This window comes from Pelophylax lessonae (genome assembly GCF_965119305.1).
Source record: "Pelophylax lessonae genome assembly, chromosome: 3".
In the NCBI taxonomy this organism is placed as follows: Eukaryota; Metazoa; Chordata; class Amphibia; order Anura; family Ranidae; genus Pelophylax; species Pelophylax lessonae.
Genome location: NC_138770.1, coordinates 12862823 through 12889943, shown reverse-complemented (window position 1 = coordinate 12889943; position 27121 = coordinate 12862823). Strand labels below are relative to the sequence as shown.

General features: G+C 42.1%; 1 protein-coding gene across 1 annotated transcript in view; it reads right to left on the bottom strand.

Annotated features, from left to right (window-relative positions):
• Window positions 1-264: 264 nt before the first annotated feature.
• Window positions 265-27121, bottom strand: part of LOC309550700 (NACHT, LRR and PYD domains-containing protein 3-like) — an 84443-nt gene continuing 57586 nt past the window's right edge. The window contains exons 4-7 of the mRNA XM_082251034.1: window positions 19852-20022; window positions 1328-1504; window positions 638-717; window positions 265-531 (exon numbers count right to left, since the gene is read on the bottom strand). Of these exons, the coding sequence (XP_082107160.1) occupies window positions 470-531; window positions 638-717; window positions 1328-1504; window positions 19852-20022 (490 nt within the window). The 3' untranslated portion in view covers window positions 265-469. The remainder of the gene's footprint in view (window positions 532-637; window positions 718-1327; window positions 1505-19851; window positions 20023-27121) is intronic.

Here is a 27121-nt window from a genome sequence, read left to right as displayed (position 1 = left end):
AAAATCAGTTTAGCTCAAAATCATATAACACATCTTTCCCACACATTTTTTATTTTTTTCCTGCCATATTTTGTGATTTTGAAAAAATTAGTCCACCTTTTAGCTGGACTGTTTTTAAGTCCAGTCCTGACATTAGTTGATCTTAATGAATTTGACACTGCTCATAACGTTTCTGATGGTGTTATAGTGAATTGCATTTGCACCTAAAAATAGTCAAAATGGAGGTAAAATAGAACAAAATCAGCATTGGAGGTACAATGAATTTGGCCCTATGTGTTTAGTGGCTTATACTTGTGTAGGAGGAATCTTCATGTCATGAACAGGAATTTCCCAGTGTGCTGGTCTTATCAGTAGTGTCAGTTTTGGTGTGAAGATCCAAAAATCCCATTTTTATTTTGTAGTAATGAATACATTAAGGATTAACAATACAATATAAAATGGAGGAATCAGAGGAGGAACAGATCAATGCTCACCAACAGATCATTCCAGAATAACGTAACAAACCCATCCGTAAGAACAAAAACTCATCACCTGAAAGTGAAGAAAAGGAAAATGATGAATAATCCATGTCATGAATAGGTTAATCTGATATAATTCCATTCTGGACATTCTCTTCATATCAGGATCAGTGTTTTACCTTCAGAGGAGGAGGAGACAAGTTCCCACAGACCATTTTTTAATCTTCTTTCGTATATAATAGAATACCAGAATCTATCCCTTCACAGAAGAATAAAATGAGAGTGTTAGATGAGGAAATGTCACTGAGATGATAGAAAAAAAGGGGGGGGGGGGCTCTCATACCATGCTCTGTAAGAAATGTGGAAAACTTTTATACATTTATGTCTTCCTGGAAATGTGTGCAATGTGTAATGAACAAATCTGCAGCCATGCAATGTACGTCAGTCTCCTATGCTCCATCCAACCATTGGAATAGCAGACTGTATGCCTGGTGTGCTGGGCTGTAATGTGTACAGGCTAAGAACACGCATCTGATTGGCTGAGTTATACTGACACATTGGATAGATAGGGGGAAATAGGGGAGATTTTTTTTTTACTTTACTCTAAAGATAAAACCTTGTGAAGATTGTAGGACCTAAATAAGATGTAAATAGTGTAGGATTTGATTTTCCCCATGAGTCCTACAGAAATTGTGCAGAATGTTTGTCACCCCATCCTTCCATTTTCATTACAGTGCAGCCCAGGTGTCAGAAGACCTCCCAACAACATTCCACTTCCATCATCTCATCACCATCCAATGTTGTCTCCATTTTACTATTCACAGTCTAAGACCTAGTATGCGTGTTACCTCCAATATAATAGTTCTTACATTATATACACAGCGAAACCCGCATGTTGGAGGACATCACAGGAACGTTTCTTCTCTGAGTCTGACATCTTCTCAACACCATCCAATATTATATCTAGATCGGTCAGGGTTTGGTTTGTGGTGATAGCGGAGCAAAGATCATCACAGCACGATAATGTCCCTTTACAGTATTGTACACTGGTGAGAGAAACAGGAAAGAGAGATTAAATATTCTTCCAGTGATAGGCAAATGTAGACACATTCCAATGAATAATCAGTGGGCGGGGTCTTAGAAGATGAATTGTTGGGGCATTTGGTTGGATAATTTCATGGAATAACGGTTGGCCCTACCCAGTGAAATGGAGGTAAGTTGTCACTCATCTGAAAAGTCTTAGTCCACAGTTACACTGTTGCGGGTACATTGCAGGGTACGTGGTAATGCACACATAGGAGGTGTGAATGGCTTCATATAGATTCCCTTTCACACATAAATGTTGTATAGTAAACCAAATTCTCAGGACACCAGCGCTGACTTATTCTTTTATTCTTATTATGCTTGTGCTCATTGCACTTCTGCTCATAGGTCTTGGTGAAAGAGCAATACCAGATGTACTGTGTTGGCTTCCCATGTGTACAACATACCATTTGGCATGCACACTTGTTGCCCAGCAGAATTTTTAAATCACTGGGAAAAGTTTTTAAGGGGTCTCCAGCTTATTCTGTATGCCCTGAGACCTTGTATTTGACTAGCTGTGTATGAACCGGATACTCCCTGGACTTCGCCTCTGCTCCTTGCCTCAACCTTGCTCTTAATGTTTCTCTGACCTTGGCCTGTATACTGGACTTGTCTCTGCCTGTCGATTCGGTCCCTTGTTCCCCGGCTGTTGCTTACTGCCACCTGCTTTCCGGCCTGGCTTCCATCTACTGCTCTGGTACCAAGCTGCTTCAGCTTCCTGTCCTGAGGATTGCAACTTTTAGCTCTATCCACTTAAAGTGTGGACATCACTTGCCAGCTACTCTGGCACTTGTGCCACTCCCTGTCCTCACATTCTCCGTCTCCCCCTTCAGGAATGTTGGGCAGGAGGTGCAAAAAAGGTTTTTACAACATTCCAGTCTTTGCCAGGTACATGATAGATGGGAACCAGCCACATAGGAAATAATAAGATTTCAAATTGACATGGGTCCCCATGCAGCAACATCCATGCATATTGCTGCATGAAAATAGACACGTATGAATAGGACCTTAAGGCTGATCAAATGTATAAAGGAGACTCATCTCACCAATACTGAACTCCTTATCCTAAACACTGATTGGGTAAACCTACCTTTACTGTTCTTCTAAAATGGAATTAAGCCCTCCTGTCCTTTACATCCAAGGAAGGTGCCATCTTAATCTGCATTTGGATCTCCATTTATCATGGTGCTGCACATGTGATCATCTATGACACAAATTTTTGCCGCCCTAAAGAATTATACCATATACTGTATCTTCGTGAAAATAATAAAAAAATTAACCAAAATTAACTTATGTGATAAGTCCCAAAATAAGTCCAATATGGTGAAAACAAAATCTGATATGTGGAAATCAAATGGAAAAAAGTGTAATTTCTCATATAATCATCTATAGCGTACAGATAACAGGTTATGGGTGACAGATTTTTACCATCACCCAGTTACACATTGGATTTGTTTTTAGGATTTTTATTTATATATTTTTTTTTGCATTATTGTAAATAGATTTATTTTGCCAATGTATTGTTTATATTTGATACTTCTGTTGAATCTGGAGATGTTTTTTACTCATTGTTTTTATTTATGCTTTTTAAGCTTTTGTTTTTATATTCATGCGTTTTAAGCTTTTGTTGCATTTTAAGCTTTTGTTTTTATATTCTTTCTCCTCTTTGTCTCTATGCCAATGTTATGTTAAAATTCCACTCAAAAGATGACAATGTTAAAATTCCACTCAAGAGGGGACATTATTATTTTTATTTTTAAATACAGAATTAATTTATTGAGGAACGCTGACGTGAGCGGATATACTTCCCTTAAATTAGGTCTTTTTTCTGGGTCTATTTTTGCTATATATTTATGACCATTCCATTTAAATCAAAGTGGGACCTGGTTGGCTGCCTTGGATATTTCTTGGCCATTTTTGAAAATCAAAAGGAGGTTTGGCTATTCATTTCGTATGCTTCAGGGCCATTTTGTAAACTATATTGAGGCTTAGTTAAGGCCTGAATTGGCATCAGTGTTTTCCCCTCCTGTGTGGATTTTTATTAGAGTGTGGTGATGAGCATGACATCCATGTCCTAGATGACGTCAATTGTGATGAAACACATAGGGCTGAGCTTACGCTCGTGACATCACCATGTATGCCTGAACCAGGACACTGTGTTTTGAAATTTAAAAAATTGTGTTTTTAAATTGATGTTTTAGATCACGGTGTGTTGGTATTAGCGGGTCAACCCGGTTTAGAGGCCCAAAAAATAGATATTTTACAGAGTGTCTCCGCAATAACACACTGATCTCTTTTATTTGTACATTTAGATTTATATTTGGTCCAATACACGGCGTGTCTCTATTGTCGGATATGTTTAGATAAGAAACAGTCTTATTATATGGATACAATGTTTCTCTTATACTGATACACTAAATCTTGGTCACAATATGTATAATTGTTATCTTGAAAGATTTATATGTTAATTATATCTTGGTCATAAGTGTTATCTTGAAAGGTTTATATGTTAAATCAGAATATTTATGTATGCAGATTTTAAGGAGGAGAACAGTGGCTCTCCTCTATCTAAGTGATGCGGTGTCCTTCGGCTTCCTGCTGCTCCGAGAAGACGTTGAGTGACGAAACTAGTAGGGCGGGGCCTAAGACGCCAAAGGAATACACCGCAATACCACACACATGCTGACGGTTTCTATCCTTACAACCGGAGCAGTGTTTTATCTGTTTGTACAGCATCCTAGTGTCTGGCAGACACTTTTTTATTCCCAAGAGGCTGGTCATCTTTTTTCCTTATTTATACAGGAATGGTTAACATTGCTTTATAGCCTTTCTTCATAGAGTTGGAGTTTTTACAAGTTTTTTGTTTCTTATAAAATTTGAACTTTTATATTTTTGCTTTGAAGATATATGGGCAGTTGGAATTGTGGCGTATATAACTAGATTAATATCTTCTGGGGAATTTTTAGTGTTGCTCTGATTATATTTTTTTATTTATCTTGTGAGTGGCTAGCTTCTTTTCATTTAATACTGTACATTTGTATACAGTTAATACAGTTTTACACTATGCAGGTCCCCCCCCCATTTGTTCTTTTCTATGCTGGAGTACCCTATGTGGTTGCTTGGGAGACTGCAGTGACCTCTGATAATGAGAAGATGAGAAAGGTTCCCGTCACAGATGACACATTAGTTGATACAGCCTATTTGACTCTTTGTAACTAAAGGGTCCACTTTTTCTGGTCCACTTTGTCTTATGACGTTAGTACACAATCTAGATTGGAATTTTCACTATACACCTAAACTTTTCACCATCCTGAATAAAATCGGGACATTTTTTTTTTCATTTGATTTCGATATGTCAGATTTTCTTTTAACCATGTTGGAATTATTTTGGGACTTATCACATGAATTAATTTAGGTTAATTTTGTTATTACTTCCACAATGATATATTGTATCATTGGTTTAGTGTGGCAAAGATTTGTGTATTTATTGGTTTACAATCTATTCTGATTGCTTTTTTTACCAGCCTCTTCTTTCTGGATCTGCCAGTGCGATATATTTTGTCATCTATGATCATCTATGACAGCAGACATATGAGGGATTGCAAGTTTGGTTTAGATCTGATATAACCACAATGGACAAGTGTGACAGTTATCACCAGAGACATGCCTTGAATCAATCTGATTTTGGAGACTTTTAATCGGTGGGTTTAGCTCCCCTTTAATAATATTAGAGGGGGTTGTCTGTTCTTGTAAGTAGTTATAAACTTTTCATGAAAATTCTCTAAAAATTTTTTCGAACCATATTGCCTGCATGACATTTGAATTATGGCCTTCAAGCTTAGAAGGGCCAATAATGGGGCTTTAGGAAAAAACGGTCCCTTGTTTATAAAAGGAAGCACAAAGCAGCCTATAGTGTCAGTGTATTGAAAGCTGCTGTAGGAGAAGATAGGGAAAGCTGAGAAACTTCACAGAAAGAGATTAGGGTCATCTAGGAAACTGCACTTCTGATTGCAACCTCTTTGGGTATTAAAATCCATTTCAGCCCCTTTTCTTGAATCTAATTTCTGGTTGATTTACTTCTTTTGCTGCTGGTTTTTGCTTTGGGTGATATTTTAAGGCTTTCATTTCTCTTTGGTTTGGGTTGTTTAAAGCACAGCATTCACTTGTTACTAATCATCTTTTCTTGGAGTTGTCTATTGTTTGCAGAACACCACTGCATTACGTGAAACAAAACGCAAAAAAAAAAAAACAAAACTAAGCACACAAAATGGATGCACCTAAAACATTTGCATAGTTACATAGTTAGTCAGGTTGAAAAAAGACACAAGTCCATCCAGTTCAACCAATAAAAGAGAAAAAAAAAAAAATCATACAATTCGTAAGGAATAATATGACTTACCTTCACCAGAGTAAGATAAAAGTAAGGCATATACCAGTTAGTCCTATTCTCCATGATTAAACCTGTCCTGTCACTGGCCAGTTTACAGAGCTCTATCATCTGTAGTCTCCTAATTCCTTCAGGTATACATCTGCCTATGTCCTGTGTGTCTACTACATTTCAACCTTGTCTTGCTTACTAAAAATGTCCTGGTGCTGGCCATTTTTTCTACTTATCTAAAATTTGCAGTTTCCTAAATCTCATTGAGCATTTGATAGAACCTGTGCAGCGATTGGACAATTTTACATTGGCCAGAAAATGACAGCATCAGGACACCATTTAATTATTTATATTTATTTATTATTTATAAATTATTACTATTCAACCTCAAATTAACTCAAACTACCAAAGAAAAAAAAAATAGCCAACCAAATCTTGGGGAAAATCGTATAGTGCCACATCCCAAATCAACTATCCAAAACACAATAAGGAACCAACCAATTCCACCTATAAGGGACTTTAAAGCTTCCATACCAGAGGCAAGAATAGCACAATAAAAGTACAAATCTTCTTGATCACAATCTTTTAATAAAATCAAAATCAAAATACAACTGATCAAAATCAGTTGTATTGGTATGCTTCCGCAATTTCCCATAAAAAATGGTGCAACATTCTGTGCTTAAAAGACTTATATATAGTCAGTGTAATGATTTTTCTGCGCATTTCTTATGTTCCAAATGTGACGCATTTCACAACTTAGACTGCTGTTTCCTTAGGGACCAAATGCAGAAATATCTAGAGGTATAACTAAAGACAAAACATTTGTTTTAGTTTTGGGTGGAGTGGAGAGGGATTAGAACACCCATCAGTTTTTATTGCTGTCTGTGCCCCCATTAGGGCGATTCATCTCTCTATTTGTCCTGTTTACCATTATCATTGAAAGTGAAAGTAAAAGAAAATCCCAAATTTTGGGCTGTCCCCAGAAAAGCAATAGACGGGGAACCTTCCAATGGGGACACTGATGACCTGGGGGTCCACAAGGGATTCCCTTAATTTGCAGGGTTTTCCTCTCACTTCCTGTTTGGCTATGGGACAGGAAGTGAAGGGAAATATCCACAATGGGACACAGAAAGTGAAAAAAAAATTCTGACAGGGGTTATAACCCTCTCTTGCTCTATCCAAAATTAAGAAAAATGTTTTGCCTATAGTTCTACTTTAATTCAACAGTAAAAAAACATGGTTATATTTCACATATAGAACCAAATGACAGTTTTTACCCTAATGTTTATCCAAATGGCTTATTAAAACTTTAATTTCACAACTTTCCCCTCAACCATTGGTGAGGAGATGCACTGGATACTTTCACTGCCATTGTGCTATTGCTGGGTGTCCAGTGCATCCCTTTACCTTTAAAGGTGGATGGGCTCCCTCCACCCATACCTGCCCTAAATCTATTTATTATTATATATTGTATGTGCTCCAACTTGGGATACTCTAAAAATTATAGAGTTAGGACTGCAGTACGCTAGGGTGCCATGATGTGGCCTCTGCAGATTACGCATATATTTACAAATGTGTGCAAACTAAACCCTTGTTTTTAAGGTGAACTGTTAGACAGGACAATTAGGTTTGTTGCAGGCTGGCTGGTAAGTGAGATGGGAAATTTTGTTTGTTTTTTTGACATGTGTGTTGCCCTTCCTTGTGTTCCTTGCTGCAAATGCCAGATATCGGTTGGTGGTTGCCATTTGTTTGTATTATTGGTGAGAGGACGCAGTGGATATCTTTGCTGTCATTGTGTTATTGCTGGATGTCCAGTGTGTCCCTATAACTTTATGGAAGGGTGGGCTCCCCCCAGGCATACCTACCCTTACTCTATACAATAATATATACAGTGCCTTGCAAAAGTATTCGGCCCCCTTGAACTTTGCGACCTTTTGCCACATTTCAGGCTTCAAACATAAAGATTTAAAACTGTAATTTTTTGTGAAGAATCAACAACAAGTGGGACACAATCATAAAGTGGAACGAAATTTATTGGATATTTCAAATTTTTTTTAACAAATAAAAAACTGAAAAATTGGGCATGCAAAATTATTCAGCCCCCTTAAGTTAATACTTTGTAGCGCCACCTTTTGCTGCGATTACAGCTGTAAGTCGCTTGGGGTATGTCTCTATCAGTTTTGCACATTGAGAGACTGAAATTTTTGCCCCTTTCTCCTTGCAAAACAGCTCGAGCTCAGTGAGGTTGGATGGAGAGCGTTTGTGAACAGCAGTTTTCAGTTCTTTCCACAGATTCTCGATTGGATTCAGGTCTGGACTTTGACTTGGCCATTCTAACACCTGGATATGTTTATTTGTGAACCATTCCATTGTAGATTTTGCTTTATGTTTTGGATCATTGTCTTGTGGGAAGACAAATCTCCATCCCAGTCTCAGGTCTTTTGCAGACTCCATCAGGTTTTCTTCCAGAATGGTCCTGTATTTGTCTCCATCCATCTTCCCATCAATTTTAACCATCTTCCCTGTCCCTGCTGAAGAAAAGCAGGCCCAAACCATGAAGCTGCCACCACCATGTATGACAGTGGGGGATGGTGTGTTCAGGGTGATGAGCTGTGTTGCTTTTACGCCAAACATAACGTTTTGCATTGTTGCCAAAAAGTTTGATTTTGGTTTCATCTGAGCAGAGCACCTTCTTCCACATGTTTGGTGTCTCCCAGGTGGCTTGTGGCAAACTTTAAACGACACTTTTTATGGATATCTTTAAGAGATGGCTTTCTTCTTGCCACTCTTCCATAAAGGGCAGATTTGTGCAGTATACGACTGATTGTTGTCCTATGGACAGAGTCTCCCACCTCAGCTGTAGATCTCTGCAGTTCATCCAGAGTGATCATGGGCCTCTTGGCTGCATCTCTGATCAGTCTTCTCCTTGTATGAGATGAAAGTTTAGAGGGACGGCCAGGTCTTCGTAGATTTGCTGTGGTCTGATACTCCTTCCATTTCAATATTATCGCTTGCACAGTGCTCCTTGGGATGTTTAAAGCTTGGGAAATCTTTTTGTATCCAAATCCGGCTTTAAACTTCTCCACAACAGTATCTCGGACCTGCCTGGTGTATTCCTTGTTCTTCATGATGCTCTCTGCACTTTAAACGGACCTCTGAGACTATCACAGTGCAGGTGCATTTATACGGAGACTTGATTACACACAGGTGGATTCTATTTATCATCATTAGTCATTTAGGTCAACATTGGATCATTCAGAGATCCTCACTGAACTTCTGGAGAGAGTTTGCTGCACTGAAAGTAAAGGGGCTGAATAATTTTGCACGCCCAATTTTTCCAGTTTTTTATTTGTTAACAAAGTTTGAAATATCCAATAAATTTCGTTCCACTTCATGATTGTGTCCCACTTGTTGTTGATTCTTCACAAAAAATTACAGTTTTATATCTTTATGTCTGAAATGTGGCAAAAGGTTTCAAAGTTCAAGGGGGCCGAATACTTTCGCAAGGCACTGTATGTTCTCCAACTCAGGAGACTCTCAAAGTTATGGAGTTAGGACTGGAGTACATTGGGATGCCGTGACGTGGCCATTGCAGCTTTCGCTTTTACTGTATTTGCAAATGTGTGCAAAATAAACCCCTTGTTTTTAATGTGAACTGTTAGAAAGGGCCAATTTGGTTTGTTGAAGGCTGGCTGGTAAGCGAGCTGGGAATTTTTATTTGTTGTTTTTTTTTTTAACCCCAACTTTCAACAGCAAGCAGATATTTTATATAATTAATACACCACCAGAAAGCCATCACTGGTGAAGACGACCCAACATTTCTCCTAGTCAAAGGAGGCGAGAGATGGCATCAAAGCACTGGACCACAAAGGGAGGAGACCGGGGCTGTAACAGACACCAACCAGCAACATAACTGCAAATTCAATAATATAATATATAGCTATTTGTATATTCTTGTGATGGGTAGCTTTATCAGGAAGTCTTAATAATTACCAGCTATAGCACAATTCTCATCCTTGTAAAGGAAGACCTGACCTCAACACAACCCAACATACGTCTACTCACACCATAAAAAATACCTACCGAATCCCACTAAAACAATGTCTCATAGATCCCTCCATCCAAACCACTAACATAAAGGAGCCATCCAAATACATCCACTACTAATAGCATACTACACAACCACACATACAGACACCCTTTCAAAACTCCTATCAATCCAACCATTCTCCCACTTCACTCAAAACAAGCAGCCCACATTCCCCCACTGACCTATACAACCGCGCTTCAAAAACTACTAACAACCCTGCATCTACAGTCCCACTCCACCCAAAACACGTTATTCACCACATCAAATTCACCCATTAACATATACAAACCTCCTATCAGTCCAGCAAAAATACTGCCACTCCACCCAAAGCTACAAACCATATACCCCCACTAACACTCCAAACCCAAAGCACCAGCCAGGTATTATATCTACTGTAGATTCACTATTGCTCATCCTATAACTAACAGAGTATAAACATATAGCCCCCATACAAAGCATAGCACAGTCTCACAGCCATTAAATATATCACCTTACATACAATAGAACTTTGCCTCACAATAGTAAGCCCAAATAGCATACCCAGTTTCTGTAAATAGCTCCCTTGTGCAAAACTTTAATGCTGGCTCCAGGTTATAGAAAGCCATTGCCTCACCCCTTATATAGTTCTGCTGTCATTTCTGGAGTGGGAGCCCAGCTATCCTGCATGCCCTTGCATCCTCCAACCTGGACACAGTCAACAATAGCAGCAACGCTGGGCACAGAGAAGAATAACAAGCGGGCACACACTGTGTTGGATGAAGACATGCAAATTCCCCATCTGGGGGTGAGGCCCGAATAAGCCTGGCTACCTAGTTGGGTGCCAGAGTACCTAATGAAGCCATGGAAGGTCTTTCAGCAAAGCCTTTGAAAGCAGGGAGAAGAAGAGAGAGCTGCTGCTCTCATGCACATAGGTGGACCGGATCAAGGCTTGGGTAAATATAAGGGTGGACAGAAGTTTATTTTTTTCCCATAATTTTTATTGTTTTCTGGATAATTTGTACAAGCAAAAAGTTAGCATACAGAATGTGTCAAACAGCACCTATATTGGAAGAATGGTAAATACAGGATGTGCAGTTCATCTGATAATAATAATTTGTACTCCTAACGAAATAGTTATTATTAAGCATGGATGAACAAATGGACCATTTTACCTTTTGACAGAAGTTTTTTTAATGCATACAATGCATTAGGGTAGAAAAATCTTCAATGTTGTACTTTGCTATTCCCTGTTTTTTTGGGCCCAGCCTAACCTCCCCATATTATAAAAAAAAAGGGGAAGGCCGGGGTCCAAGAGTTCTTGCTCAAGAGAATATTATGATGGCTGCTAAAGAGTACTGCTGCACCTTGAAGACCTTCAAAAGGCACCAGGAGTCTAGAGATCTACCAACTCCTGGAGAACACCAACTATGGACTACTACCATGTGAAAGTATGCCCAGGTAGCCTAATAAATATAGTTAGGGGACTCTCCAATGTATTTGTTCATGTTGAACTGAAAGTGTTACTAAAGTATTTAGGTAAAAGTTGCATCGACTGTCCTAAGCTTGCAGGGAGAAAGAAATAAACAAAACCGTGTGTAAAGTAATAAATAACCAAATCTAAAATAAAAAAAAAATTTAAAACAAAAATAGCTAGATCAAGGTTTTGTTTCGGTCAGTGCCAGGGTTCGGGCTTGGGTCAAGTAAAGGTCAAAGGTCAAGGTCAGTATATTTTGGGCAGGATTTTTTTTTTTAAAAGCATTAGTATTATCACATATTAGCAGTGTCAGTCAGTGTCAGTGTGTTTTAAGAAGGATTAAAAAAAAAGCAAAATGCGTACCATTGTTTCTGGGCTGTACTATGGGTACAAACAATACCTAACATTCACATATGTGGTACTGCTGCGATCTTCCCGAAAAGGAGAAATTATTTTGGTTGTTTTTTGGTGGAGGGTTTTGGTAGTAGCAAGAATTATACAACTAAATTAAAAAAAAAAAAAAAAACAAGTCAGCAGATGCAGTGTGATGGCAATGATCTGCTTGGAAACCTGCTATTCATGTGGATGTTACTTTGGTGTCCATGCCTCAATAGGTCAGGGCTGTTTTAGCAAAGGGGGCCATACTCAATATTTTGTGGGTGGTCATAATTTTATGGTTGATCGGTGAATATACGGTTTTGCTAACACATGTCAAAGTTGCAACATTTTGCTTAGGCATTAACATTTGTTTTACCTTTAGGCACGAAGGGGTTGAAGTCCCTTACCAGTGGAATCGTTTGGTTTCCGTATTGTGTTTTGATACTAAAGATTTCTGTAAGCAAGAAATTCTGAACAAGATTCCCAAACAGAGACTTCAATGGGACTCACATTAACTAAAAAAATGGATTTTTGGAAGAACTTACCGTAAAATCCTTTTCTCTAAAGTCCATTGACAGACGCAGCTCCAATGCTTCTTATACCATTGAGTTATGCTGCCCCCTATAGGAGTAGTACTAGGCAGGAAAAAAACAGTTTACCATGCCTACGGTGGCTGTCCCTCTAGGCATAACCCCACACACCCTGCTCCAGCATACCAGTTTTGTTGCAAGCAGTGAGAAGATGACACAAACCATCCCCATATCAGAGGGGCGGGTGCTGCGTCTGTCAATGGAATTCAGAGAAAAGGATTTTACGCAGCTCTTATGCATCTTATACCATTGGGACATCCCAAAGCAGTGTAGGCATGAGGGGTGGGAAGAACGCAAACCAAATAGTTAACGTAAACTCCAAAGGCTAAACTTAGCCAACTGGGTAACATGAAGCTCAACCAGGAACAACAGGAGCTCACACATGAAAGAAAAAACCCTTAAAGAGAAACAAATGAGTCTCTTTTAAACGGCAGCCTGCAAAACCTTGCAGCGAAAGGATGCATGCGAAGATGCCAACAAATCTACCTTGTAGAATTTTGTAAATGTGTGCACAGACGACCAAGTCGCTGCCTTACAAACTTGCACTACTGAGGCCTAAAGCGAAAAGCCCAAGAAGCACTCAGCGTCTTAGTAGAATGAGCCTTCACAGAGAAGGGAGGAACCTGACCCTTCAATGAATAAGCCTGAACAACCGTCTGCCTAATCCATCTGCATATAGTCGCAGCAGACGCAGCTAAACCTTTACGAGATCCCTCAGTAAGGACAAAAAGAGCATCTGATTTCCTAAACGACTCAGTGACCGTCCGGTAAACCCTGATCGCCCGAACCACATCCAGAGAGTGCAAAGCAATTTCCTTGGGGTGCTTGGACTTTGGACAGAGTGAAGGCAACACAATGTCTTCATTTAGATGGAAATCAGACACCATCTTAGGGAGACCACTATCTCTGTGGACCACCAAATAAGGCGAACGACAAGACAGCACCGCCAACTCAGACACTCTGCGGGCAGAAGTAATTGCCACCAGAAAAGCAACCTTCTGGGATAAAGAAAGCAGAGAAATCTCCCTAATGTTCTCAAAAGGAGGCTTTTGAAGAACAGACAAACCAGATTGAGATCCCACAGAGGCAACGGGGATCTCCTCGGGGGAGCCAGATGACGCACCCCCTGAATAAAAGTGCGAATCAAGGCATAGGCAGCCAATGGACATTGGAAGTAAATAGCCAAAGCCCACACTTGGCCCGCAATAGTGCCCAAAGCCAACTGCTGCTCAACCCCTTTTTGTAAAAAAGCCAAAACCCTAGCTATAGAAAACAAGTGAGGGTACGACTTCAGCAATTCCCACCATGAAATGTACGATTTCCATGTACGATGATAAATCTTCCTAGAAGTCGCCTTCCTAGCCTTCAACAGGGTAGGAATCACAGATTCAGAGAGACCCCTATCTCTCAACACCTGCCCTTCAACAGCCATGCCGTTAAAGCCAGCGACCGTAAAGCAGGATGGAAGATCGACCCCTGGGACAGCAGATCCTCCCTCAGAGGAAGTCTCCATGAAGGATCGGCGACCAATTTTACTAGGTCTACCTACCAACAAGACTAGTCTGGGGCCACCAGAATGACCTGAATTCCTTCCACCGCCACCTGGCGAAGAAACCTCGGCAAGAGTTTTATCGGAGGGAAGACAAAGATCAGCCGATACTGGCTCCAAGGAGCCACCAAGGCTTCTGTGGCATCAGCCAGAGGATCCTGAGACGTGGCCACATACTTCTGGAATTTTTTGTTGAGGCAAGATGCAAACGGGTCTACCTCCGGACTTCCCCACTGGACACATAGGAGTTGAAACACTTCCGGATGAAGAGATGAAACACTTCCGGACTAAGGTACCATTCCCCTTGATCCAGCACCTGATGGCTCAGGTATTCCGCTTGCCAATTCTCCACACCCGGAATGTGGACTGCAGAAAGAGCCTGAACATTGTCTTCCACCCATACCAGAATCTCGGTCACCTCCTTGGCCGCCAGGACACTCTTGGTGCCCCTTTGATGATTGATGTAAGCCACAACTGTGGCATTGTCCGATTGGATTTGAACCGAAGAACCGCGTAGCCGATTCGTCTAGGGGATCAGGCAAAGCTTGATTGCTCTGAGCTTCAGAATATTGATTAGTAAAGAAGACTCCTCCATTGACCAGGTCCCCTGGGCCCAAAGCTTCCCCAACACTCCACCCCAGCCTAACAGGCTGGCGTCCGTGGTGACCACCGTCCAAAACAGTGGTAGGAAGGATTTGCCCTGATACAATGCTGGCGACTGGATCCACCAGGATAGAGCAGACCTCGTGAGTCGGCTCAAGCATATCATTTTGTCTTAAGACTGTGGATCCCTGTTCCATTTGGCAAGAATCTTTTTTTGCTTAGGTCTCGAGTGAGACTGAGCAAACAGAACTGCCTTGAAGGTTGATACCATCAGACCCAGGGCTCTCATGCAAGTCTGTAAGGAGGACAGATCGGTTTCCAACAGGAACCAGGATCGCTCCCTGCAACTTCTGAAGTTTTCCAGGGGAAGAAAGATCCTCGCCAAGGCGGAATCTAGAGTCAGCCCCAGATAATCCAACCTCACTGAAGGCGTCAGAGCAGATTTTTTTTAAATTATATTCTACCCGAATTCCTGAAGGGTCTGAACTGTAATTAACAGGTCATCCAACAAAGCCAAAGGAGAGTCGGCTCTCAATAAGAGATTGTCCACATATCCCAGAATCACAATCCCTTTTTGGCATAACAAGGCCAATACCAGGGCCAGACCTTGGTAAAGACTCTGGGAGCAGAGGCGAGACCAAAGGGTAACGCCACAAATTGAGAACTCCCGGTGTTTCCCATAGATGGGGACGTGTAGATAGGCATCTTTGATATCGATGGAGGCCAGAAAATCCCCCTGATTTAAAGACCATTTCACCGATCAAATGGATTCCATTCAAAACTTCTGCACCCGCACAAAGCGGTTCAGAGCCTTGAAGTCCAAGATTGGACGCACCTTGCCCTCTTTTCTGGGCGCCGTAACCAGGTTGGAATAGAAACCTTGAAAGCATTCCTACGGAGGAAGCGGCACAATAACTCCTTGAGCAAGGAGATCCTGCACTGTGTCTTGGAGATCCTTCAAATGATCCGGAGACAGGCAAAGATTTGACCGAAAGAACCTGTTCGCCGGTCAGGACCGAAATTCGATCTTGTACTCGGAACGAATCAGTTTGTGAACGAATTTGTTTTGAATGAAGGAAGTCCAGGGTTCCTAAAAGAAGGGCAAATATCCTCCCCACCACAGAAACAGGTGAGGGCGCCCCTTCATGCTGAAGAGGACTTGTCCACAGAACCGGACTGGCTGTTCTTGGTCTTGGCTGACCATGGCTTTTTAGCCCCTCCAGAAGACCTGAATGGCTTACCCTTTTCTTGCGCCCCTGAGGCACAAAATAAATGTCTATGAGTGGTGAAAGAAGGCCCCCGCTTACTACGGGGTGCCTTACCTTTGGAGGATTGAGGAAGAAGAGTACTCTTTCCACCAGTTAGACCTTCCAGTGAGTCGCCAAATAATCGCTCTCCCAGGAAAGGAAGATCTGTTAAGGCCTTCTTGGAAGCCTGGTCTGCCGACCAGATTTTCAGCCACACCATGCATCTTATGGCAATCCCCACAGTCGACACTCTGGCCACCAGGGGTCGCATCCAAGGACGCATCACACAGGAACACCAGGGCCTGGGCCATCCGGCCCATAAGTTCAATCAGCTCTGGGGAAACGAAGTCAGCATCTAGGTTCCCCTTAAAAACCTTAACCTATTCCGTAACGGTCTGTGATACCAAAACAGACACAAAAATCTGTTTCAGGATTGAACCCGCCAATGAAGATGGCGGGAAAGGGATTCCACCCGCCTGTCCACCGGGTGCGTAAATACCAGGGAATCTTCCACAAGCACTTTAGTAGATTTGTTCAATCTGGATACAGGATGATCCACCTTAGGCAGTACCATCCAATGGTTCAAAACTGTCTCAGCAAAGGGATAACGGCATTTAAAGTGCTTAGGCACTACTAGCACGTGCTTGATGCGCCTCCATTGTTCATTAACAATGTCATGAAAATTCTCGGGACAAGGGAAAACCTTGCCCGATTTTTGGGGTTTGCCGGTGTGGGCTCATCTGCCATTTTTAAAGTTTCCCTTACTGAAACAATCAGGGCTTCCACCAAAGCGCGTTCCCACACTGTAGCTGAAGAGGACACCATCCGATTGTGAGGACAGTGATCCCTCAAGGAGAGGGGCGTCCGTGGCGACCATATCAGCCTCTGAATCAGAGGACACCCCCGATGACAATGAAGGAAGCGGCCGTTTTCAGCTATTAACCTTTTTCATCACAAAATTGACCTTGGTCGCCAGGCTTTCCAGTGCTGCTGAATTTGCGGCCAGTGACTGCAATTCGAAAGGTCTGGTAGTCGTTCTAAGTGGGTCTGAGGGTGAAACCACTGCTTGAGACTCCATAATTAGTTCAAAAGAAAACAGGTGTATTGTCTCTTTAAGAGCACTGAGCGTGGTACCCACCGCCAATCACCGAGGTATGCAGAGTCCCCTTTAAATATATGCAGATAGCAGAGTGCACAGGGATATACCTACAGAGACCCCAGTACTTTACCACCTCTCTCAGAAACCTCCAAAGCCTGGAAAGAATGTGAAAGGTCACACAGCCTTTGTAGGTCCATAAGGCTACACAAAAATGGCTGCCAATGCAAGTCAATGGGAAGCACAGGGAAATTGGCTGCACCATGCAGGCCAATGGGGAGAAATTCTCCTATGCGCACACTAAAGATGGCGGCCCCCACGGTGCGCCATGCAGTCAGGGGACCCCACATTGGAGGCCACAGAGGATCTACAACAAAACTCAGCAGGAAAAGGTATCATTTTCACCCCCCAGGACGCCAGGCGCTGCAGCAATAGCGCCCCCTAGGTGAAAGACGCAATAAGGGCAGGGGGCAGGGCACAGGGCCAGGGATCAAGAAAGGCCAGGGGGATCTTTTAGGAAGTACTAGGTCCTACCATCCCCAGGAGTAGGCCTGCGTCCCCCCCCAAGACCACTAAGGGATTTGGGGGGGCTGCATTTACTCACCATACCATGGATCGGGTGGGCTCCACTCCGGATAGACCATCTCCCACCTGGAGTGGGTCTGCTGCCAGCCGAGAGGTACTCTGCGACTCAGGGCATTCCAGGTCGTCGAGTCCCAGCAAGACATCCACTCGCAGGCTCATCCCCATCCAAAACAGGGCTCTGTCGTGGCGAGGCCTAGTGCGGGACTATAACCTGCTTACTCTTGTAGGCTAGGCTGGGAGACCTTAAGGATCTAGATTATTCAGTGCGAGTCCTCAGCCGGCTATCACTTGTAGTTCACCAGGAGGATACCCCTGAACACTAACTAGCAGAAGTGAGTAAAGAAAATAAAACGAAATATTCTTTAAAAGAATAAAAAACTGAGACCGAAGTCCCAGCAGGAAACCTAGGTCCTACTCTTTCACTAGGCAGAAACAAACTGGTATGCTGGAGCAGGGTGTGTGGGGTTATGCCTATAGGGACAGCCCCCGTAGGCGTGGTGAACTGTTTTTTTCCTACCTAGTACTACTCCTGTAGGGGGCAGCATAACACAATGGAATAAGAAGCATAAGAGCTGCATCTGTCAATGGATGATACAGAAATTAGCGATTAATGTGCAAGTTACACAACAACATGGTGAGTGTCCATTGCCTTTAAGGGGAGTCCGAGAGGTATGGTGAAGGTGCATGGTGTGAGCCTTGATACATCTAAACAACGGTGAAAGAAAGGACTTTATAGGACTATATATATTTTTCTTGTCAATCTTTTTTGAAACATTTTTTTAAGAATAAGGACATTTTACAGCGCTGCTAATGTTATTCTTCCATTTTTATATAATGGTTTCATACTATTATATACTGGGTAAGGTAACATATGGGACTCACAATAACGTTCATGTTTTGCAATTTTCAAATAGAATTTCCTCAACCTGCAGGGAAATAAACCCAGGCAGATTCATGCATCCCTACTAGTCAGTAGATTGATGGATCGATCTGGGTTTTGTTTTTTGGGGTAAGAAATGTTATCACTTAGTTTCTATGGGCCAAATACATTTGACTGAGTTTTAATATCATCCAAACAACAATCCACCTTGACATAGACATAAAGTCTGATTTCTGATAGTCAGTGGCAGAGGCGTAACTAGAACCTTCAGGGCCCCGATGCAAGAAACCATGAAGGGCCCCCCAGACCCCTGGCCGGGGCCCTTCCCTTCAAGCCCGGGGCTCTTCCCACTAATCCTGGGGCTCTTTAATCTCATTGCATGGCCTTTTATTATGGTCCCGCATCAGGATCCTTTCACAAGTTCTGCAGTGGGCCCCCTTCCTGCAATCTTGGGGCCTCCCCACAGTGGTGAAATGCCAGGGCCCGGTCGCAAGTGTGACCTTTGAGATCCTAGAAGTTCACCCACTGGTTTGCTACCGGGCCCCCTGGAGCATGGGGCCCGGTAGCGATTGCAACCCCTGCAACCCCTGTAGTTACGCCCCTGGTCAGTGGATGGGACAGAGTGGAGGAAATCCATGCATAGATCTTGGACTGCCTCACACAGAAGGATTATTCCAGAATCCCGCAGATTATAGTATAATTTGTTGTGCTATTTTCAGCACAGCTCTTATAGGATACAACTCAGAGGCCTTAGTCCCTCACATGGAAGTTATATTGTAGAGTCCTGAAGATTAATATATCATTTTATAGTAAAAATATTTAGTCAGTTCCAGAGATGTATAGTAACTAAGTAGAACGACTTCACTACTGTACTTAAGTACGGAAAGGCGGTATTTGTACTTTCCTAGAGTAGAATTTTTTTCTCCTACTTCCACTTTTACTTCACTACATTTTTTCGATGATTTCAATACTTCTACTCCGATATTTTTTTTTTGTGCTGCATAGTTACTCGTTACAATTATAAAAATTACCACTGCCAGAACAGTAGATGGCAGGTTTCATGAAGCACAAATCATGTGTATTATCAGCGCATACGAAAATAAAAGCTACTGTATGTATAAATAAAAGCTGCATTTGAAATAATAAAAAACAATATGATGTTCAAACTTTTGACTTCTTTCTTTAATAACTACATAACACAGTACTTGTACTTTTACTTTCAGTACTTGAGTAGCAAAATTTTTAATTACTTGCAATACTTAAGTACAAAAAATGTTGAATACTTTAGTACTTCTACTCAAGTCACTTTTTGATCGAGCACTTTTACTTTTAGTATGGGTTTCGAGTACTTTATACAACTCTGGTCAGTTCCTACAGGGTACAATCTGGACCTCTGGGTCCCTCTCACAGGTTTATTGTAGAATCCTGTAATTATTATATGGTTTATAGTACAATTCTCACCGCAGTTTCTTCAGAGTACAGTCGGGATGTCGGAGCCCCTGACACAGAAGTTTTATTCCAGAGTCTTGCAGATTATTACATGATAAATCCAGTGTGGTGAGGGATCGGTTAGTGATAAGAATGGAATAAAAATATTCACAGCAGGAGGAAGTCAAACCACATCCACACAACCTGCAGAGATAAATACAGACACGTGAGAGTATACCAGGGAAATACCCAAAAAAGATTAGGATATGGCCATCATCAGTAAAATCCACATATGACAATCCATGGAAGGGAGGTGTAAATATCTTCAGTAGTCTATCACTCTTTTGAAAGCTTTTCTCTGGAGTAATTGTTATTGTGCTGCTGAGCTGTACAGGGTGTTATCAATTAACATATACTGTATTAGAGAGATGAGCTGTTGTCCAAATTGGTACCTAATTCATGTTGTAACGATCGGTATCTTCTTTAGAAGAAGGAGGAGCCGTGCCACCACTCATTACACCGCTGGTATTGTACTGCAGACAATCCGCAGATACAGATCGTTACAGGCACTTTTTTTTTTCAAGATTGATGTAAGTGTATTTACCTTATACAATAAATTTACTTGGGGATAATGCACTATTTGTGGCCTTCCTTGCTTTTTTCTAATATGTGGAATTGCTATGGGTGCTAAACCGAGTGCAAGTGTCAGGAGAAACCTTTCCATCACTACAAGTACAGGGAGAAAGGAATGATTTAAAACGTCCTTCATTTCTTTATATCCGGTAAGAGGCTACCTGTTAACTTGGTGAAGGTATTACTGATTCACCCTGAGTTTTGGAGGTGTCACCAGAGGTTTCTTGGAAACGATTATCACATATACGCCCCTTTTATCTATCACTCTGGTAAGAAGTACATTCAAGAGGTGGTGGGAAACTGTCATATCTTGCTGGAATCACTTCATCACCAGTTTAATGCCCCGTACACACGTGCAGATTATCTGCAGACTTTTGTCTGCAGACTTACCTTTTCTATGTAGTGCAAGGGCCTGCCGGATTGCATACAAATTGAAAGTGTTTAGGTTTGACCTCATATTATATGGTTTTGGTAAGTCTGCAGACAAAAGTCTGCAGATAATCTGCACGTGTGTATGGGGCATAATTCGTCACCATTTCTACACTCTAAGTCCCCGTTCACATTGGGGCGACCTGTGAGGCGACCTGGTCGCCTCACAGGTCGCCGTAGGTCGCCTTCCATAGGGAAGCTGCGGACCCATTCTAATAGGAGCGACACAAGTAGAAAAAGGCTCCGGAGCTTCTTTGGGGCGACCCAGAGCGACCGTCATAGACTTCAATGTTATGAAGTCCGTGCCGGTCGCTCCGAGGTCACGGCGCGCTGCTCGCACCGCGACCTCGGAGGTCGCCCCTGGAAGTCGGATCACCCCTGTGTGAACGGGGCCTGATTCTCTTTGGAAAGAGATTGGAATTTGTTCAGCACTTGTTTTTGGACACTAATATTTTTATATTTGTTCAGCACTTGTATGGACACTGATCACTTTTTTGTTCAGAATTTGTATTCACTTGGTGGATAACATATTTATTGCTTTGTTTACATGTTAATGTTTATTATTGTTTATGTAAACATCAGATCACATTGTAGCGCACCAAATTAATTTCACAATACTTATTTCTACACATTGGATCTTTGGTAGCAGCACATCACAATTATCAGCACACTTTTTTTCATTCACATATCTTTGGTTAGTACCTGTGTGAATTTAAGTAAATCTTTTTTTAAATTTTTGGTTTAGTTCAGTGCAATTCTTGTTTGGCATTTGTTTTGGTGGTACATTTTGGAAGCTGGGATGATGTCCGATTTGTATGCCAATTTCTAGTCTACGTGATGACATTGCCTGTCTACATGTTTGTGCTCTGCAGTCTAAGATTAGGAGGCTGTTTTAACAAATTTGTTCTGTTGAGCTGTTCTGCAAAAGTCCACCTCTTCTTCAAAGAATGTGCAGGAGAAGGGCAGTGTGGACAACTGTTGGGTCTGAAAGAGCAAGGCCTGTGGACCAAAAACATGTAGGTTTTGGTGTGACACTGCATAACTCCCAGAGATGTATAGTAACTAAGTAGAACTACTTCACCACTGTACTTAAGTACGGAAAGGCGATATCTGTACTTTCCTAGAGTAGAATTTTTTTCTCCTACTTCCACTTTTACTTCACTACATTTTTTCAATGATTTCAATACTTCTACTCCGATATTTTTTTTTGTGCTGCATAGTTACTCGTTACAATTATAAAAATGACCTCTGCCAGAACAGTAGATGGCAGGTTTCATGAAGCTCAAAACATTGTGTATTATCAGCGCATAGGAAAATAAATGCTACTGTATGTATAAATAAAAGCTGCATTTGAAATAATAAAAAACAATATGATGTTCAAACTTTTGACTTCTTTCTTTAATAACTACATAACACAGTACTTGTACTTTTACTTTCAGTACTTGAGTAGCAAAATTTTCTAAAAAAACTACTTGCAATACTTAAGTACAAAAAATGTTGAATACTTTAGTACTTCTACTCAAGTCACTTTTTGATCGAGCACTTCCACTTGTACTTTTACTCAAGTATGGGTTTCGAGTACTTTATACAACTCTGATAACTCCTATAGTGTTCTTTCTGAGCTAGAAGCAGATACAAAGGTTGCTAATGAGATTGGTGACCCTTCACTTCATAGGAAGGAGGATCCTGAGAAAGTAACTGTTTCATCCAAGGTTGCAAAGTAGGCGAGTGTTGTGGATAAGGCTCCCAAAAGGAGAAGTCATCTTCTTGTTGGTGATTCAAATGTAAGAGGTGTTTTTTTTAGGAAATGACGTGGAAGTGTCAAAGGAAGTTAGGTGTTTGCCTGGTGCTACTGTTGATGTTGTTGTGCACCTTGATACAAATGATTTGTCTCAGAATGGTTCTGTACAGAAAGATTTTTCAGAATTTGGGCCAGGATCTTCAACAGTTAGGGTGTGCTTTTACATTTTCAGAGGTCTTACTGTATCTGTGCATAATGGACAACAAGAGAAAGCACTTCATTTAGCAGAGTTCAATGTTTGGTTAAAAGATTGGTGTAAAGCTGAAGGTTTTGCTTATGTAAAGCCCAGTACACACTACTAGTTTTTTCCATTCAACCAAGCTGGTTGAACAAAAAAAAAAACTGACAGCTCAGGTCAGAGACGCTGTACTAACAATGCGATGTTAGTACAGCGATATCCCCTGCTGAGCTATTGTGTACTGACAGTGGGAAAGCCCCCTGCCAGAACATTCTGGTCGGTGCTCTCAGCCATTGGCTGAGGGAACTGAGTGGGAGCTGATCTTATAAAGGAAAATAACTGCGCTAAGGTGAACAAAAAATCAGAAAAGCAGCGACTTCAAGTGCGACCACACCCTAAATAACATATAGAAAAAAGGGAGCTGATCGCCAGACCCGTTTTGGTCATGCCCCTTCGATGGAAGTCGGCTGAACGGTTGGCTTCTGCTGGACCGGCTGCCCTTCACACAGTTTCTACTGAACCGGCTGATGCCGGCCGACATTCAGTCCATGCAGTGGTTGGATTCAAAAATTTTAGTAACCAGTTCCGACTTTCAAGCATGGTTTAATATTTTTTTCAAACAAATATTACATTAAACGTTCCCCTAGTTGCAGATGTGATATCTTATGTGCAAACCAATCAAAATACATTTATTACGATTTTTTTTACCACAAATATGTAGCAGAATACAAATTGGCCTAAACGGATGAAAAAAAAATTTTTTGGCAATGTTATGTTGCAGAAAGTGAATTTTTTTTTTCAGAATTGTTATATATAAAAAAAAAAAAAAAAAAAAAAATCGCACAGAGGTGATCAAATACCACCAAAAGAAAGCTCTATTTGTGGGAAAAAATACATCAATTTTATTTGGGTACAGCGTCGCACGACTGCGCAATTGTCAGTTAAAGTAACGCAGTGCCGAATCACAAAAAATGACCTAGTCATTAAGGGGGGAAATCTTCTGGTCCAGAAGTGGGTAAGTACAGTCACTTCTTAAGGGTCAAAGAGGCCTAGCTATTTAAAAATGATGCCGCTTTGTAAAACATTTACCAAGATGATTCCTATACCATGTGTGTTACACTTCCCAGGTGTCAGGAACAAATCCTCCTGAAGAGCAAACACATTAGCAGCGCTATTAATGTGTTCGCTCTCCAGGAGGATTTGTTCCTGACACCTGGGAAGTGTAACACACATGGTATAGGAGTCTCTGTTGCCTATCTATCTTATTTCACTCCTTTTGCATAAAAACATTTACGGTCAGTCAGTGTCTCATACCTGTGTAGGCTGAAGAGTGAAGAACATTGGTTGAGCGGCGGCCCCTTCAGAATCCTTAGTGCAGACAGTGCTGACCGCGCTGAAAGTGGGTGGTGGAGGCGGGGCCAAATTGTAATAGGCGGGGAGGTGGCGGCGCGGTGGCATGGAGGAGAAAGGAGTGACATCACTGGTTGCTAGATGCCAAGTGGCTCTAGCAACCAGTGCTGTGTGTGTGGGCCCCGGCCCGCCTCTCCGCAGCAGAGAGAGAGAGAGTGCCGCAGCCACAGGCAGAGAGTCAGCCAGAGCAGATGATGATCGATTCCAGATGGCCACTGAACAGTAAGTCAGCGAACTTGCAAATTTTTAGTAACAGGTTCTGTGGAACCGGTGCGAACCGGCTGAATCCCACCACTGAGTCCATGTGTACTAGGCTTTAGTCATGATGCAATCAGTTGGTATGACATTGAGCTGTACAAGAGAGATGGTCTCCATCCCTCACACAAGGTCAATAAGCTTCTTAGTATGGAATTTAGGAGTTTTTTTGACGTGCATTTAAATTGAGAAATGGAAGCAGAGTAGTGATGGACGAACATCGGCCGGGGCAGTTCGCGAACGCCATCCGCAAACTTTCTCAAATCTTTGCGAACCGCAAGTTCGCGGCAGACCCCATTCACTTTAATGGCAGGTAAACATTAAAAACCTCCAGGTCATATTTTCAGCCACAAAATACTTACTAGCTGTGCACACATAGTCCCACAAGATGGACGCTGTCATACCAGAAGTATTGCTATTGGAAAAGTTGCCATACATTTTTTTTTTTCAGCCAAAAAATGTTTTTTTTTTTTACTAAATCAGCCAGAACTGACAGCAGCCGGTAAGTACATGTCAAATACATATAGGGTCCATTCACACATCTGTAAAATGGGTCCACATCCATTCCACAATTTACCGGAACGTTTACAGACCCATTGATTTTCAATTCTGGTCTGAAAAATTAGGCATTCACAGGATAAATAAGTAAATGTCGGTCAGTACAGGCCCCAAAAATTATCCCACAGGCGTACACCTGACAGCAAAGAACTTTGTATTCTGTGACTGGAGGTACATTAGGCATTTACAGGATACAGAAGTAAGTGTCGGCCAGTACAGGCCCCAAAAATTAACCCGCATGTGTTCACCTGACAGCAAAGAACTTGGTTTTCTGTGGCTGGAGGTACATTAGGCATACACAGGATACAGAAGTGTCGACCAGTGCAGGCCCCAAAAATTAGCCCACAGGCGTACACCTGACAGCAAAGAACTTTGTATTCTGTGACTGGAGGTACATTAGGCATTTACAGGATAAAGAAGTAAGTGTCTGCCAGTACAGGCCCCAAAAATTAGCCCACAGGCGTTCACCTGACAGCAAAGAATTTGGTTTTCTGTGGCTGGAGGTACATTAGGCATACACAGGATACAGAAGTAAGTGTTGGCCAGTACAGGCCCCATAAATTTGCCAACAATCGTTCACCTGACAGCAAAGAACTTTGTATTCTGTGGCTGGAGGTTGCTGTGTGGAGCAGGGACAGACTGTATAGTGACACAAGTCGCTAGCTAAAAGGTCCACAAAAGTCTTTTGTCAGTGTAAGGAGAGGTTGCTGTGTGGAGCTGGGATAGACTGTAGCAATTAGGCATTCAACGGACATAAAAGGCCTTTTATGTCACTGTATTTACCTAAGACAGGGACCATGAATTGCTATGGGTGGTGGCGGATATTTGTGGCCTGTCATGAGGAATTTGAATCAAACATGGTCTACTGGTCACATGTGTTGAATTCCTCCGAGATCCATGCCTCATTCATTTTTAGAAATGTGAGGTAGTCAACACTGTCGTGAGCTAGGCGAGTGAGCTTTTTGGTCACGATCCCCCCTGCTGCCCTGAACGTCATTTCGGACAGGACACTGGACGAGGGACAAGCCAACTGTTCCATTACAAATTGTGCAAGCTCTGGCCAGAGGTCAAGCCTGCCCACCCAGTAGTCCAGGGGTTCATCACTTCTCAGAGCGTCCACATCCGCTGTTAACCTGATGTATTCGGACACCTGTCGGTCTATGCGTTCCCTGATGCTGAAGCCATTGCAGTCAACGCATACGTCGCGGTAAGCCCAACACTCACCTAGGGACGATCCACTGGACAGATGGAAAATAGAGTTTCCATCCATCCAGATTTGACGGATCGAATCGGATGTCAGCGGACGTGTCTCCCCTATAGAAATGCATGGGGGGGACCGTTCAGATCAGTAGACCGTTCAGTAGGCCTGTGTGAAAGGGGCCTAAGAAGGCACCTGGACCCCCATCACCGAGCCCAGTGGGAGCAACGCCGTCAGAACCCACAAAGCCACACCGTGCAGCCTCTTCTCCTTCTCCTCACAATTGTCCTCCACTCAACCTTCCATCATGCCATCCTCACATTTTTCTCGAAAAAGGCAGGCTTCCGTGGCCCAAATGTTCGGGCGTAAAAAAATTATAACCCTCTTGCCCAACGGTTGACTGCTGGCTTGTTGGAACTGATAGCCCGCCAACTACTGCCATATAAACTGGTGGACTCGGAGGCCTTTCGAAAATTGGTGGCCATTGGAACACCACTATGGAAGGTCGCAGGAAGGAAATATTTCTCACAGAAGAGCATCCCAGAGCTATATGGCCATGATCAGCGGCAAGTGAATGTATCTCTGGCACACAGTATCGGTGCCAAGATACATCTGACCACAGACACGTGGTCTAGCACAGTGTTTCTCAACCTTTTTTCAGTCAAGGCACCCTTTAAAAATTTTGGACAGTCTTGAGGCACCCTTTACAAATTATGGACAGTCTTGAGGCACCCCATTCTAAAATGTAAAATCGAATGTAATAGTTTTGCATAACACAGCAACATCCACACAAGTAGGACACCCAGCGTTGGAGGTGATTTATTCTTCCAAAGTAAATGCA